This window comes from Dreissena polymorpha, chromosome 8 (genome assembly GCF_020536995.1).
Source record: "Dreissena polymorpha isolate Duluth1 chromosome 8, UMN_Dpol_1.0, whole genome shotgun sequence".
Classification (NCBI taxonomy): Eukaryota; Metazoa; Mollusca; class Bivalvia; order Myida; family Dreissenidae; genus Dreissena; species Dreissena polymorpha.
This window is the reverse complement of record NC_068362.1, coordinates 99,934,647-99,952,448: the sequence shown is the minus strand read 5'-3', so window position 1 is coordinate 99,952,448 and position 17,802 is coordinate 99,934,647. Positions and strand designations below refer to the sequence as shown.

The following is a 17,802-nucleotide window of genomic DNA, read 5'->3' as shown; positions in this document are numbered from 1 at the left end:
AAATAATTTGTACTGATAGTACCTTTATATTGTTTAAAAGTATTTATTAGGTGAAATACAAGTTAAAAATTTAAGTGAGATGAAATTATTTGCTTTTTGTAAATAATGCATAATTGGGGAAACCAATGATATTTTGCAAGTGCTTAAGGATTTTCACAATTTTAATTTAATATAATTAAATAACAAAACCCAGTACTGTCAAGACAATAATATTCAAGGTAAAAATGGATTCCTCGGTTGCTACAGGAGATACAGCAGAGTTTGATACAATAATTTGACATTTGGAGTCCTTGTAGAAATGTTCAAGCTTTCACAGATTCAAGCTCACAAAATATGGCAATGTAGATACATGAAGTACATGCATTTTCAAAGTAATTTAAGAATTTGTTTGAAATAATCAGATACAAATCATGCTATTTTTCTACCTTTTATTCAATGCCATTTACCATAAATCAAACAAATTACAATTTACAGTTTGCCAAGAAAACAGAAAACGCATGAAAGCGGAAAATGATAAGTATTTAAAACAAGAGATGTGTTTGTCAGAAACACAATGCCCCCTAATGCGACTCTTTTTTGTTGTTGACCTTTCACCTTGAAGGATGACCTTGACTGTTCACCACTCAAAATGTGCAGCTCCATGAGATACACATGCATGCCAAATATCAAGTTGCTATGTTCAATATTTCAAAAGTTATTGCAAAACTTTACTGTAAGGTTAAAGTTTTGGGATAGAATGACAGACCGAAAGAAAGAAAGAAAGAAAGACAGGCCAAAAACAATATACCCCCAATCTATCGATCCGGGGGCATAAAAAATATTTTAAGAAAGAATTATCAGTCCAGTAATCGCAATTAGAAGTTTAACCAATAAAACTCAAGTGTGCATACAATTACAAGAGACCAAGACAACTTTACAAACCATGTGCATTAACCGTTACCCACTTAAATTTTAGAAGCAAAGTGAAAATTGCTTTGCAACCAGCATTAAACCAGAACCTGCGAGTAACTCGCAGTCTGTTCAGGTTTTATGCTGTTTGCTGCTCATCAGTAACTAAGGGTTGGGAATGAAGCCTTTAAAACTTGAAACAAGTAAGAAAGGTCTTGAATTAAATGTAACTTTCTCAGGGACTTAAAATGCGTCAAAATACATATCTAAGTAGTAAAAGGTTAAACTGAGAATCTGTGCAAGGCCAGATTCAAATTGAGTCGCAGTCTGAGAAAACTGGGCATAATGCATGTGCGTTAAGTGTGTCATCCCAGATTAGTCTGTGCAGTCCGCACAGGCTAATCAGGGATGACACTTTCCGCTTTTATGACATTTTTCGTTTAAATGAAGTCTCTTCTTAGCAAAAATTCAATTAAGGCGGAAAGTGTTGTCCCTGATTAGCCTGTGCAGACTGCACAGGCTAATCTGGGATGACACTTCACGCACATGCATTATACCCAGTTTTCTCAGAATGCGACTCAAATTTTACCAGTTCCAGGGGTTGAGGACTTGTGTTTATTTTAATCACCCTCTGTGAACTTACTTTGGCAGATCTCTGAAGTGTTTGGCGGGTGGTTTGGGATGAACAAGGGCGGGATGCTCCATCACGGTGGCGCTGGGCGGTGCCGTGCCGCGGATCAGCGAGTTTCGGTCACCACCGTGCATCTGACTTGCATATTGAATGTTTGTGTACTCGCGACCAACTACTTTGCTTTGCTGAAGATAGAGAAACAGCATTTGTGATTGTTACCTTCTTTATAAAGTACCTGTTAAAAGCTTTTTACCAATAAAAGAATAATTACAACATTTCAAATTGCCATCTAAATATTCCCTAAAGAAAGGAACATTCATTTTTCCCCAAAAGCCTTTGTCTGCAATTGCAAAAATAAAATGAGCACTGAAAGTGAACATTTCACCATTAGGGCAGGTAAAACAATATTTAGATAAGTTTGTGCTACTCCCAAGCAATAACAAAGACAATAATTCCCAATCTTCAAATTTAATACTGCACATGATCCCCATTTCATGGATTTTTGCACGTACTTTGCCCATATTGAGGACAATTTATACAATTATCATGCCAACATTTACAAAATAATAACCTCTCTGAAAATGTTGGTGTAATTAAACTTTGTGTATTACAGTAACCGGTGTAGTATAGTGACATCATTTGGTGTATTTGCATTTAATTGCTTGGTGAAATTGTACTGTTTTCATCCATTTTCCTTTTTAAACTTTAATAATTAAGACAGAGGAATTGCCTAAAAAATGATGAAATGAATGGAACAAAAGTCACATTTTAAACACAGATACGTTCATCTTCTCGTTTACAAAGCTGAACCAGAAGACTTATAAGCATTTCTTTATTAATATATCTGTAATCAATACTAGTAAGTGGACTACACTGGGACAAGGTGCTGAAAATATAATTATGCGTGGATAATTGAATAAAACATATGTCCATATGGCACAATTGACATCACAAACCTCTCTTATCTGTAGAAAATGCTTCTTTACAGTTTGACTTTTGACCCCCAAAAATGACCTTGACCTTTGAGGTATAGAGAAAGACAGGTGATACATCCAACACTCTGCCTGCACTTGGTTGTAATTGAGCCTTGTTCTGAGAAAACTGGCCATAATTAGGGCTGCAACAATATACCGGTATATCGGTATATATCGCAATACGCAATCCGCATATTGTATTGCGATATGATTTTCATCATACCGGTACGAAAATTTTACAAAAATTCATTCACATATCGTCCAGAAAAGCCATCCAAAATAATGATAAAAAGGTAAACAAAACAAAGCAGTGTAAATTATTTTTTACGTAAAAATAGCATTCTAAAAAGTGTATTATACGGAGTAGCGTTGTTACATGGGAGCATTCATTCGATGCTTTTGAACAGATTATCGTTGAATTAATTTCGCACAGCTGTAAATGTTTCGTTCGATTCTGATTTGAGCATTATTTGTAATCCGAATTTCGGAAACACGCTTCCAAATTTGAATGCTAACGCGACAATAAAAAATTATAGCGTCAAATAAAAAGTGCTTTATCCTTTGTCTCAATAAAAAGCGCGCGAAAATTATACAGACATGTAGAACGTCGCATGGAAAGTATGGGTGTATTTTGTGTTGTATACAAACGGGAACATCACGTCAGCTGAATTACGCGTGTTCAGTTGGAAAAACGCCCCGGTTGGACGTTATTTCATCACATCTTTAAATAGTAACAATTGCAAAAATGTATTTGATACTTAAGAAAATTTGCGAATGTTTGTGTTTCTTATTATTCTTGAGCACATTTATAGTAAATATTTACCAGAATTTGCTTTAAAATTGGAATTTATGGGATTATCGGGTAATTGGCAAGTTATAATTTTGGTACAAGTTAGCAATATATTGCGATATATTGCAATACGGGTTTTTGAACTGACAATATATTGCAATACGGTTTTTGGCGTATTGTTGCAGCACTAGCCATAATGCATGTGCATAAAGTGTTGTCCCAGATTAGCCGGTGCAGTCAGCACTTTCATGGACGACACTTTCCGCCTATATTGGATTTTTGCTAAGAAGATACTTCATTTAAACGATAAATGTCGTAAAAGACGAAAGTGTCGTCTCTGATTAGCCTGCACAGGCTAATCTGGGCTAATGCTGGAACGACACTTTACACACATGCATTATTGCCAGTTTTCTCAGAACACGACTCAATTAGTGGTTAGTTATGGTATGTTAAATAGCATGATGACTTACAAAGTAACCTTGACCTTTGAGGAAGGGTCAAAATTGTTACACCCTATACATTTTCTTGCAATGGTTCACATAGGTGCACATTCATTTTGAAATCCATCAATATATGGCAAATATATGGCTAACACTGGATTGTTAAGATGCTTTATGACTAAACTTGACCTTTAACCTCTAAGGGTGACATTGACCTTAGAAGTGGGGAAATGGGTGTCAAATGTCCTCGTATAAAGGTTTACAATTTAGCCTAGTTTCTATATGTTTTCCACATCAGGATGCTATGAAGAACTTACTTTGCCATTCCCAAAATTAGCCAATTGCTACAAATAGACAAATTTGGCTACAGAAAATAATATTTCGCTTCAACTTTTCCTTTATAACTACCCATAGAATAACCAAAGACTCTTTCCAAGGCAAGTTAAATTTCGCAAAAGAAATGTATGAGTCAGAGAAAGTCCTGCTAGGGTAACAAAAACAGCACAAAACACATCAAAAGCTTGTTCTGCCTGTTTAAGTGTCTTCTCTGAGTAAATATAGCCAAATGATATGAGTACCCAATGTACCAATGTACTTACTTAGCAACAGTCCTCAAATAAGAGATACGAATCTCAACTTTTAATTTGGCGAAGGATTTAAGGACCAAACAAAAAACTCCCACGCAAAACCCATAACACACCTGTTCAGCCTCTATACGTTTCTTCTCCGTCTCGATATAGTGGTGGACGGCGTAGTAGACGAACTTGTACTGGGCCTCTGTCTGTACCATGCCTGACCGCTGGGAACGCACCATCTGAATGGTCTTCTGTATGTCAATCTCGCAGTCCATGCCTGCAATTATGGTACAAGAATTGGTACAAGAATATAGCAGTCCATGCCTGCAATTATGGTACAAGAATTGGTACAAGAATCTCGCAGTCCATGCCTGCAATTATGGTACAAGAATTGGTACATGAATATAGCAGTCCATGCCTGCAATTATGGTACAAGAATTGGTACAAGAATCTCGCAGACCATGCCTGCAATTATGGTACAAGAATTGGTACAAGAATCTCGCAGTCCATGCCTGCAATTATGGTACAAGAATTGGTACAAGAATCTCGCAGTCCATGCCTGCAATTATGGTACAAGAATTGGTACAAGAATCTCGCAGTCCATGCCTGCAATTATGGTACAAGAATTGGTACAAGAATTTCGCAATCGATGCCTGCAAGAATGGTACAAGAATTGGTACAAGAATCTCGCAGTCCATGCCTGCAAGAATGGTACAAGAATTGGTACAAGACTCTCACAGTCGATGCCTGCATGTATGGTACAAGCATTTGTACAAATACGCGCAGTCGATGCCTGCAAATATGGTACAAGAATTTGTACAAGAATATCGCAGCCCATGCCTGCAATTATGGTACAAGAATTGGTGCAAGAGTCTGGCAGTGCATGCCTGCAAGTATGGAACAAGAATTGGTACAAGAGTCTGGCAGTGCATGCCTGCAAGTATGGTACAAGAATTGGTACAAGAGTCTGGCAGTCCATGCCTGCAAGTATGGTACAAGAATTGGTACAAGAGTCTGGCAGTCCATGCCTGCAAGTATGGTACAAGAATTGGTACAAGTGTCTGGCAGTCCATGCCTGCAATTATGGTACAAGAATTGGTACAAGAGTCTGGCAATGCATGCCTGCAAGTATGGTACAAGAATTGGTACAAGAGTCTGGCAGTGCATGCCTGCAAGTATGGAACAAGAATTGGTACAAGAGTCTGGCAGTGCATGCCTGCAAGTATGGTACAAGAATTGGTACAAGAGTCTGGCAGTCCATGCCTGGAAGTATGGTACAAGAATTGGTACAAGAGTCTGGCAGTCCATGCCTGCAAGTATGGTACAAGAATTGGTACAAGAGTCTGGCAGTCCATGCCTGCAATTATGGTACAAGAATTGGTACAAGAGTCTGGCAGTGCATGCCTGCAAGTATGGTACAAGAATTGGTACAAGAGTCTGGCAGTGCATGCCTGCAAGTATGGAACAAGAATTGGTACAAGAGTCTGGCAGTGCATGCCTGCAAGTATGGTACAAGAATTGGTACAAGAGTCTGGCAGTGCATGCCTGCAAGTATGGAACAAGAATTGGTACAAGAGTCTGGCAGTGCATGCCTGCAAGTATGGTACAAGAATTGGAACAAGAGTCTGGCAGTCCATGCCTGCAATTATGGTACAAGAATCTCGCAGTCCATCCCTGCAATTATGATACAAGAATTGGTACAGGCATTTAACCAATTAAAGGGGTCTTTTCACAGATTTTGGCATTTTTTAACTTATTCATTAAATGCTTTATATCGATAAATGTAAACATTGGATCGTAAAAGCTCCAGTAAAAAATCAAGAATAAAATTTAAAAAAGGAAAAGAACATTGCCCTGACCAGGTTTCTAACCAGTGACCCCTGGAGTCCTGCCAGAGTCCTGAAGTAAAAACGCTTTTGCCTACTGAGCTATTCCGCCGAGCACATATACTGGAAGTATTTTATACCTTATATAAGCAATCTTCGTAGTTTCACAAAATTTAACGACAAAAACAGAACTCTCCAAATTATTCAATCGTTTCGCGTTGCAACGCTTTATAATTTTTAGGTTTTAAAATCTTCAAAAGATGCATATAATGGCTATATTAGACCATGGTAAATGTTCAGTATTACTGTTTCCTCACAAATATCATAACTAAAACGAAAATTTGCAAATCTGAAACAACTTTTTTCAATTTTGTCAATTTACCAAAGCGTGAAAAGATCCCTTTAAGACATGCCTGAAGTAAGGTGGTATATAAGAGGCTTGGAACAGGAAAATCAATAAAGCTGCTTCTGGGAAAACTGGGCTTAATGCATGAACGTAGTGTTGTACTAGATTAGCCTGTGCATCGCATTCTGCCTTAACTGAAAAAAAAATCCATAAAAGCAGAAACTGTCATCCTTGTCATGCCTGCGTAGACTGCATAGGCTTATCTTAGAGGATACTTTAAACACACATGCATTCAGACAGTTTTCTCAGGTTGAGGCTCCATTTAAAAAAAATTGTGCAAATAATGTGTAAGCTTTATCTGAAATTTTATCACAGAATTGACAAGTGTCTTTGAAATGTAAAGGAACTTTTCTATGATAATAAGGACTCACCATAGGTTTTGATCTGATTAAGGATCATGTCTATCACAATAAGGGTCCCCGTTCTGCCAATGCCAGCACTGAAAAGGAACATGAAGTAGTTTATAGCTATACAATAGTAACAAGTTTCTCTCAAGGAATGTTTGTTTTGAAATCAATCAAGCAGATATTTAAAATTTGAAATAAAGCCATACAAAAAATTGAGAACAATCATTTATATATTTTGAGAGCCAGTAATCTTGACCTTATTTGCCCAAAATACAACAAGAGGGCCTGAAAGGCCCAAAGTCGCTCGCCTGACATTCAAAGGAACTGACCTGTTCTGTGCAGCCCAAGATGTCATTAGAACAATATGTTCTTACCAACTTTCATGACTAGTGAACACCCTGGCACGTTTTTCAACAGACCAGAACCATTTTCATACACATCTAAGATATCATTTAAACAAATATACTGACAAAGTTTCATGAAGATTCACAAGTCCATATAAGGAAAAATGCCCCACCCACTGGTGGCCATGTTTTTCAAGCAACTGGAACCACTTTCTAACTTGTCCAAAATATCATTGGGACAAATCTTCTGACAAAGTTTCATGATGATCGTATGATAAATATGGCTTCTAGAGTGTTAACAAGGTTTAAATATAGCTATATAAGAAAAAATGCCACGCCCCCTTGGCAGCCATGTTTTTCCACCACCCGGAACCATTTTCAAACTCATCCAAGATACCATTGGGACAAATCATCTAACAAAGTTTCATGATGATCGGACAATAAATGTGGCCTCTAGAGTGTTAACAAGGTTTTACTAAAGCATGATATATAGCCATATTAAGAAAAATGCCCCGCCCCTGGTGGCCATGTTTTTTTAAGCAACCGAAACCATTTTCGAACTCATCCAAGATATCATTAGGACAAATCTCCTGACCAAGTTTCATGAAGATCGGAAAAAAATGTGGCCCCTAGAGTGTTAACAAGGTTTTACTATAGCCATATAAGGAACAAGAAATGTGTCCACAGGACAATGATGCCCCCAACTGTAACTTTGTCACTACATAAAAGAATAAATGTGTAACAGCTTGGTAGAAGTTATTAGTTTTTTTTCAAATCCTAAACGCAGATTTCGAACCTAAACGGGGACCCTAAGTTCAAGGTCAAGGTCACAGGGGTCAAAATTTGTGTGCGTATGGAAAGGCCTTGTCCATATACACATGCATGCCAAATATGAAAATGCTATCTGAAGCGACATAGAAGTAATGAGCATTTTCGAAATCTAAACGCAAAGTGTGACGGACAGACGGACGGACAGACGAACGGACAGTCCGATCACTATATGACCTCCTTCGGGGGCATAAAAATGTCTGAGAATATCAAAATAAATCAGAAAGCCACATAAACTAGAGAGCGGACAACATGCTTAATCCTTGAAATGCACTAAGTGACCCCGTGACCTAGTTTTTGACCCGGCATGACCCATATTCGAACTTGACCTAGATATTGTCTTAATACAACTTCTTACCAAGTTTAGTAAATATCAGATGGAAACTAATTCAATAAAAGAGCAGACACCAGGATAAATCCTTGAAATGCACTAAGTGACCCAGTGACATAGTTTTTGACCCGGCATGACCCATATTCGAACTTGACCTAGATATTGTCTTGATACAACTTCTGACCAAGTTTAGTAAAGATCAGATGAAAACTACTTCAACTAGAGAGCTGACACCATGCTTAATCCTTGAAATGCACTAAGTGACCCCGTGACCTAGTTTTTGACCCGGCATGACCCATATTCGAACTTGACCTAGATATTGTCTGGATACAACTTCTGACCAAGTTTAGTAAAGATCGGATGAACACTATTTGAATTAGAGAGCGGACACAAAGTGTGACTGACCGACCGACCGACGGACAGTGCGAAAACTATATACCCCCTTTTCTTCGAAATGGGGGCATAAAAATGCCCGGCCCCCTGGCAGCCATGTTTTTCAACCAACCAGCATCATTTTTGAACTCATCCAAGATATCATTGGGGTGAATCTTCTGACCAAGTTTTATGAAGATCGGACAATAAATGTGGCCTCTAGAGTGTTAACAAGATTTTACTATAGCCATATATAGCTATATAAGGAAAAATGCCCCGCCCCTTGGCAGCCATGTTTTTCAAGCAAACGTAACCATTTTCGAACTCATCCAAGATATCATTAGGACAAATCTCCTGACCAAGTTTCATGAAGATCGGAAAAAAATGTGGCCCCTAGAGTGTTAACAAGGTTTTACTATAGCCATATAAGGAACAAGAAATGTGTCCACAGGACAATGATGCCCCCAACTGTAACTTTGTCACTACATAAAAGAATAAATGTGTAAAAGCTTGGTAGAAGTTATTAGTTTTTTTTCAAATCCTAAACGCAGATTTCGAACCTAAACGGGGACCCTAAGTTCAAGGTCAAGGTCACAGGGGTCAAAATTTGTGTGCGTATGGAAAGGCCTTGTCCATATACACATGCATGCCAAATATGAAAATGCTATCTGAAGCGACATAGAAGTAATGAGCATTTTCGAAATCTAAACGCAAAGTGTGACGGACAGACGGACGGACAGACGAACGGACAGTCCGATCACTATATGACCTCCTTCGGGGGCATAAAAATGTCTGAGAATATCAAAATAAATCAGAAAGCCACATAAACTAGAGAGCGGACAACATGCTTAATCCTTGAAATGCACTAAGTGACCCCGTGACCTAGTTTTTGACCCGGCATGACCCATATTCGAACTTGACCTAGATATTGTCTTAATACAACTTCTTACCAAGTTTAGTAAATATCAGATGGAAACTAATTCAATAAAAGAGCAGACACCAGGATAAATCCTTGAAATGCACTAAGTGACCCAGTGACATAGTTTTTGACCCGGCATGACCCATATTCGAACTTGACCTAGATATTGTCTTGATACAACTTCTGACCAAGTTTAGTAAAGATCAGATGAAAACTACTTCAACTAGAGAGCTGACACCATGCTTAATCCTTGAAATGCACTAAGTGACCCCGTGACCTAGTTTTTGACCCGGCATGACCCATATTCGAACTTGACCTAGATATTGTCTGGATACAACTTCTGACCAAGTTTAGTAAAGATCGGATGAACACTATTTGAATTAGAGAGCGGACACAAAGTGTGACTGACCGACCGACCGACGGACAGTGCGAAAACTATATACCCCCTTTTCTTCGAAATGGGGGCATAAAAATGCCCGGCCCCCTGGCAGCCATGTTTTTCAACCAACCAGCATCATTTTTGAACTCATCCAAGATATCATTGGGGTGAATCTTCTGACCAAGTTTTATGAAGATCGGACAATAAATGTGGCCTCTAGAGTGTTAACAAGATTTTACTATAGCCATATATAGCTATATAAGGAAAAATGCCCCGCCCCTTGGCAGCCATGTTTTTCAAGCAAACGTAACCATTTTCGAACTCATCCAAGATATCATTGAGACCAATCTTCTGACCAAATTTCATGAAGATTGGACAATAAATGTGGCCTCTAGAGTGTTAACAAGGTTTTACTAAAGCCAAATAAGGAAAAATGCCCCACCCCTTGGCAACCATGTTTTTCAAGCAAACATAACCATTTTCGAACTCATTCAAGATATCATTGAGACCATTCTTCAGATCAAATTTCATGAAGATTGGCCAATAAATGTGGCTTCTAGAGTGTTAACAAGGTTTTACTACAGCCATATAAGGAAAAATGCCCAGCCCCCTGGCGGCCATGTTTTTTCACCGATCTGGACCATTTTGGAACTCCTCCACGATATCAATGAAACCAATGTTTTGACCAAGTTTCATGATGATTTGGCAAAAATTGTGACTTCTAGAGTGTTCACAAGGTTTCTCTTAAGCCATATAAGGAATACTGCCCTGCCCCCTCGCGGCCATGTTTTTCAACGGACCGGAACCATTTTTGAACTCAACCAACATATCATTTAGACAAACATTTTGACAAAGTTACATGAAGATTGGGCATCAAATGTGACTTCTACAGTGTACACAAGGTTTTTCTTTTTTTTGACCTAGTGACCTTGTTTTTGACCCAGCATGACCCAGTTTCGAACTTTGTCGAGGTGTCAATGGGACAAATGTTCTGAGCAAATTTCATGAAGATCAGACAATAAATGTGGCCTCTAGAGTGTTCACAAGGCAAAATGTTGATGACGGACAACGCACGACGGACAAAAAGCGATCACAAAAGCTCACCATGAGCACGTTGTGCTCAGGTGAGCTAAAAATTACAAATAAAAAAAAAATCCACCAAGCCCTTACTTGACTTAACTTAATACACAAGGGGGTTATAATCATGTTAAAAAGATGCTTTATATTATAGGTCTTGGTCAGTAACTGTTTACCTAAATATATGTGGCACGTTTTGAGACTTTCGGTGCTAATTCAGCAAGCGTCATAATGAGAAAACTCATCCGAAATGACGTCTCTAAACTTCCCGCTAATTTTGTATAAATTGCCTAATGTTTTCAGTGATTTTTCCATTTATCTTATTTAAGTAATATATATATGGCATTGACAGGTCCTTGAAAGTATTTTCTGTCAAACAAATAGTTGATTTTGACCTTTTAATGTCAACAGGCTGATTTATTACTCCCATTTTACCAAAATTGGCAACTTATAATTTAAAGCCTCACAAAATCTTTCAACATGTTGATAACGATTTTAGCTTGATGCTAATAATAGTGTTTGGATTTAACTTGTCTTTGAACAAGGTAAGGGTTATTCTTTTAATCAATTTCTTTTTATGTTTAAATTTCCAAAATAATTACAAAAAACAACATATTTACAACTAAAAACGAAAGAACAAATGGCGACCGTGACCTTTCTCATTTTCTTATATCTTGTTTAAATTTTAATTTAATAATTGAAATTCTTATTTGTTTTATTACGATTGAATGAGAAATTCCATCTCTTATTTATTTATATTTCCCACCTAAATGTGTATCCAAAAAATCACAGTTTTCTTTTGGAGAAATTCCCATCTGGAAATTCTCCTATACTCATTGTCTGTCACTGTATAAAAGTGAAAGTGCAATTTAAATGTTATGTTTTTGCCATAGAGCAGCATAATGACCTCAATTCGCTTAATTTCATGAAAACTGATTAAATCTTATTCTTGTTTTAACACAGAATATCATCAGACAAGCCAGCAGGAAGATAAAAAGCCATACAGGGCCACTGTGCAGAAGATGTCAAGAAATATATGACCTTCTTGAAAAGAAGTTTTATAACCTATTGTATACCAATCCTACAGTAAACAATTAGCATCTCTGCTCAATGCCGGTTCTGTAAGAGGAAGATCTACAATGCTGTTCAAAAGGAACTATTCTTACCTATCCCACTGAAGATATAGCCATGCCAACAAAACGTGACTAATAACAGCTCATATTACACCTACTTGCTGTAACTGGTCTATGATAATATGCTGCAACCATGGTAGATTTAATATTTAACTGCCACAATACCTCACTCACATTTATGGAATATGTTTGACTTCATCAGAAATTTTACCTATACTCATTTTATTATGCAGTTTTTATAATTTGTATTCCATTCTAACATTATATGTCAAGTTAAAAAAACTGCAAGCATTTTTAATTTTTAAAATGGTTACCCTGGTAACCACAAAGTTTTAATCATTGCAATTCAACTAATTCTTAAAAAATTGATGATTCCTGAATTAATTTTCATTTAATGGGTTCTAAAATAGCAATGAGTAACATTTATTGTAAAAATTAAATGAACATTGAATAAAACAGAGAAAACTATGTTCGTCTATGTATGTACTTAATTATGGGATTTGTTTATAATTCTTTATAAATGTATATTATCATTGAATTATTATTATATCTGAATTGCTAAGAGATTTAAAAATACAATTTGTTATAACATTGTATATTTTTTATTTACAAGGTTTAACAAACATAATATTTAATGTTCACATCTGTTAAATAAGTAATTTTATTTTTACCTCTTTCAAATAAATAATTGTGTGTATGGACATTGGTTTCCATGGTTACAGTTCAAACTAGAGCTTTGTCACAGAGGTGACAAATACCACCACACGCTGTATTGACACAGAATATTTTGAATGTTGTCTTCACAAAAACAGCGGACACCATGCTCAATGTTTAAAACGCACTAAGTGACCTTATTTTTTACCTGGCATGGCCCATGCTCGAACTTGGTCTAGACATCATCTAGATACAACTTCTGACCAAGTTTGATGAAGCTCGGATGAAAACTACTTGAATTAGAGAGAGGACACCGTGCTGGATGTTTTTAAATAAACTTAGTGACCGCGTGACCTAGTATTTGACCCGGCATGACCCATATCCAAACTTGACCAAGACATCATTTAGATAAAACATCTGACCAAATTTGGTGAAGAGCATATGAAAACAACTTGAACAAAGAGATTGCCAAGCAATATGGTACCCTACCGGTGAAACTCCACCATTGTCAGTAATTTATTTATTTTTTATTTTTTCCATTTGTTGCCATAGCAACCACAATTTTTGAGGTAGGAACAAAATGAATTGAGGTGCATAATCTCCATATTGCCATCTGTCCATGTTTTAAGTTTCATGAAAAAATATGAAGAACTTTTTAAGTTATCGCAGGATCAAGAAAAGTGTGACGTACTGACAGACAGACCGACACACTGAGCGCAAACCATAAGTCCCCTCTGGTTTCACAGGTAGGGGACAATTAGACAGCGGACACTGTATACGGACCGACCAACAGACCGTCTGACAGACAAGCTCATTCCCATATACATGTACCCCCTAAACATCGTTTGTGGGGGTATAATAAAACATTTAGATACTTTGTAAACAATCACTATTATATTTGGGAAACAGTACATTCAAATTTGGAATATACTGGTACAGTTTGTAAGACTTTTTTTGCAGTGTCATTAAATTTGTTAAAGTTTGCTAATTGCTGGTAATCTTATCTGATCCAAATAGACTGCAAACTAATTCAGCGCGAATAATCACAAGAGTCTATATTTATTGAGATAGACACTACGACTTTATATCTACATAAGGTATGGAACAATGTTTTGTTCAGTATATCAGTAATTAAACTAACAACAGTTAAAAAGTGAATTGCATACACAGAATTTCAATAGTTTGAATTATTTATGGTGTTTCCATGGTAACCAATAGAAATTTTATGATGTTGATAATGTTTTCTAATTATTTAGTAGTATTATGTATATTTAATTATAAAACCATATGTTATTGATTTATTCATGCACTTGTAGATTTATTAACAAGAGGGCCAAGATGGCCGTTGTTTGCTCACCTGAGAGGAGTTGGTTCATTCAATTGTTACCAAACGTCAAACTTGACCTAGATATTGTTAAGACAAACATCCTGGTCAAGTTTCATCATTATTGAACCAAAACTCTGGCGTATGGAGTGTTAACGAGCTTTTTGTAAGATTTGACCTGGTGACCTATATTTTGACCCCTTATCAAACATCAAACTTTGCTTACAAAGGTAAATATTATGACCAAGATTCATAAAATCTGGAACAAAATTGTGACCTCTAGACTGTTTACAAGGATTTTGTATAATATAATTTTAATAATCTAAGTGCAATAATTATGGCATTTATTATGTGATTTTCCTCTTTATCAAACTTGACTCGGATCTTGTGGCCATATAGCTAGCTTCTCAGCAACTTTGATAAAGAATGCTTGAGAAATGTGAATGCTAGAGTGTTTACAAATCAAATGTGGACGGACAGACAGCAGACAAAGACCAATCCTAAAACCTCAACTGAGCAATCAGGTGAGCTAAAAAGTGACAGATCTGAGCCATTTTCCAACTTGTCCAAGATATCAATAAAACCAATGTATTGACTAAAAGTCACGATGATAAGGCAAGAGTTCACATGTTTTTACTATATACATATAGAGAAAACTGCCCCGCCCACTGGCGGCCATGTTTTTCAACAGACCAGAACCATTTTCAAAATTATTTTACGTATCTAGGAAACAAATGTTCTGACCAAATTTTACAAAGATTGGACCAAAAATGTGACTTCTAGAGTGTTCACATGTTTTCACTATATTCATATAGAGAAAACTGCCCCGCCATGTTTCTTCACCAAACTCGTCCGAGATATCAATAAAACCAATGTTTTACCAATTTTCATGATGATTGGGCAAAAATTGTGACTTTTAGAGTGTTTACAAGGTTTCTCTATAGCCAAATAAAAAAAACTGACCTTCCCACGGGCAGCCATGTTTTTCAATGGACTGGAACCACTTTTGAACTCAACCAACATATCATTAAGACAAACATTTTGACAAAGTTACATGAAGATTGGGCATGAAATGCGACTTCTACAGTGTCTACAAGGTTTTTCTTTTTTTTACCTAGTGACCTAGTTTTTTACCCAGCATGACCCAGTTTCGAACTTGATAGAGATATCATTGGGACAAATATTCTGACCAAGTTTCATGAAGAACGCATAAGAAATGTGGCCTCTAGAGGGTTTACAACCAAATGTTGACGGACGGACAACAGACAAAGACCGATCCCAAAAGCTCACCTGAGCAATCAGGTGAGCTAAAAATGTATTAACTTATTTAATTGACATGAGAATAAATAAAGAAATGTTTATTTCTTTGTATTTTTATAGGCATTTCTAAATAAGCCATTTTAACCTGAAACAGTAAAAGTTTGCAAAAATCTTAATTTTTCAACATACATGGAGTTTCTGAAAATATATGTCACTTTTGTTCATGTACCCCGTTTTGACCAACAATCTCAGAACAGGCCACATATATGTACAGTTGTACTATCTGTAGTAGATATAGAAAGATAGTCACTTGAACAAAGATGCCCCCACATTCAACTTTTGTTTTCAAATTTTACCTTCAACCTCTTTAGTGTAACTTGGACCTTTAAATTAGGAAAAATGGTGTTACACTGGCAACATCCTCTTGTGATTTGTAACCTTTGCTTCACGTTGTTTTATAAGCAATCGATATACGTCAGAAATGGCTGAAATGACAGGACTTTTGATGTGACAATGTGACATTGAAACACTTACAGACATACAGAACGACTGTGTGAATGCCATGTGCTGCCTTCTTCAAAAGAGGGACATCAAGTGAATGGATTTGAGCAACTCAGTTATTAACTTGAGCTTTAACTGACACAGTGATAAATACCGAACCCTCTAACTTCTGCTTTCACACAGATGTAGAGCTATGAAAGGGCTGTACTGTGATTTAAATGTAAGACCTTCAACTAATTCAGTTATAAGTTTTGTCCAGTGATTGTGAATTTCTGAAATCAATGTATATTTCTTCAACATTGTGAGAATGGGGCTTAGACACCATGCTCAATTTTTAAAACGCACTAAGAGACCCCTTCATCCGATCTTCACCAAATGAAGAGTTTTTGACCCAGAAAGGCCCATGTTCTAACTTGGCCTTAAGATCATCTCCATAAAACTTTAGTTTTGGGCCCGGAATGGCCCATGTTCAAACTTGTCCTACAGATCATTTAGATAAAACTTGTGACCAAGTTTGGTGAGGATTGGATAAAAACTACTTGATTTAGAGAGCGAACAACATGGTGAGGTTTAAAACGCACTAAGATACCCTGTGACCTAGTTTTTGACCCGTCATGACCCATATTCAAACTTGACCTAGACATCATCTAGATACAACTTCTGACAAAGTTTGGTGAAGATTGGATGAAAACTACTTGAATTAGAGAGCGGACAACATTGTGATGTTTAAAACGCACTAAGTGACCCTGTGACCTTGTTTTTGACCCAGCATGACCCATATTCAAACTTGCCCTAGACATTATCAAGAAACAACTTCTGACCAATTTTGGTGAAGATTGGATAAAAACTACTTGAATTAGAGAGCGGACAACATGGTGAGGTTTAAAACACACTAAGTGACCCCGCGACCAAGTTTTTGACCCCGCATGTCCCATGTTCGAACTTGACCTACACATCATCTAGTTACAATTTCTGACCAAGTGTGGTGAAGATTGGATTTAAACTACTTGAAATAGAGAGCGGACATCATGCTCAATGTGTAAAACGTACTAAGTGACTCTGTGGCCTAGTTTTTGATCTGGCATGGCCCATGTTCGAACTTGGCCTTCAGATCATCTACATAAAACTTCTGACCAAGTTTGGTGAAGATCAGATAAAAACTACTTGAATAAGAGAGAGGACACCATGCGGAATATTAAAAAACGCACTAAGTGACCCCGTGACATAGTTTTTGACCCGGCAAGGCCCATGTTCGAACTTGGCCTTAAGATCATCTAGATACAACTTCTGACCAAGTTTGGTGAAGATCGGATGAAAACTACTTAAATTAGAGAGCGGACAGCATACTGAAAATTTAAAACGCACTAAGTGACCCCGTGACCTAGTTTTTGACCCGGCAAGGCCCATGTTCGAACTTGGCCTTAAGATCATCTAGATACAACTTATCACCAAGTTTGGTGAAGATTGGATGAAAACTACTTGAATTAGAGAGTGGACAACATGCTGAATGTTTAAAACACACTAAATGACTCCGTGACCTAGTTTTTGACCCGGCAAGGCCCATGTTCGAACTTGGCCTAGACATCATGTGGATACAACTTCTGACCAAGTTTGGTGAAGATCCAATGAAAACTATTTGAATTTGAGAGCGGACACTTAATACATACCGACAGGCAGACCGACAGACAAGTTCACTCCCATATACCCCCCTAAACTTCGTTGTGGGGGTATAATTATGAAACTTTAATTGGACATTTTATAAGTCATTTTGGAGAAAATACTATTTAGGATTGGGAATAGGGC

The 17,802-nt window shown here is 37.1% G+C and overlaps 1 protein-coding gene across 1 annotated transcript in view; it reads right to left on the bottom strand.

Moving 5' to 3' along the window:
• LOC127840764 (tyrosine-protein phosphatase non-receptor type 11-like) overlaps positions 1-17,802 on the bottom strand; it is an 83,802-nt gene that overhangs the window by 20,098 nt on the left and 45,902 nt on the right. Inside the window, exons 12-14 of the mRNA XM_052369179.1 lie at positions 6,902-6,969; positions 4,424-4,575; positions 1,532-1,704 (exon numbers count right to left, since the gene is read on the bottom strand). Coding sequence (XP_052225139.1) covers positions 1,532-1,704; positions 4,424-4,575; positions 6,902-6,969 — 393 coding nt within the window. The remainder of the gene's footprint in view (positions 1-1,531; positions 1,705-4,423; positions 4,576-6,901; positions 6,970-17,802) is intronic.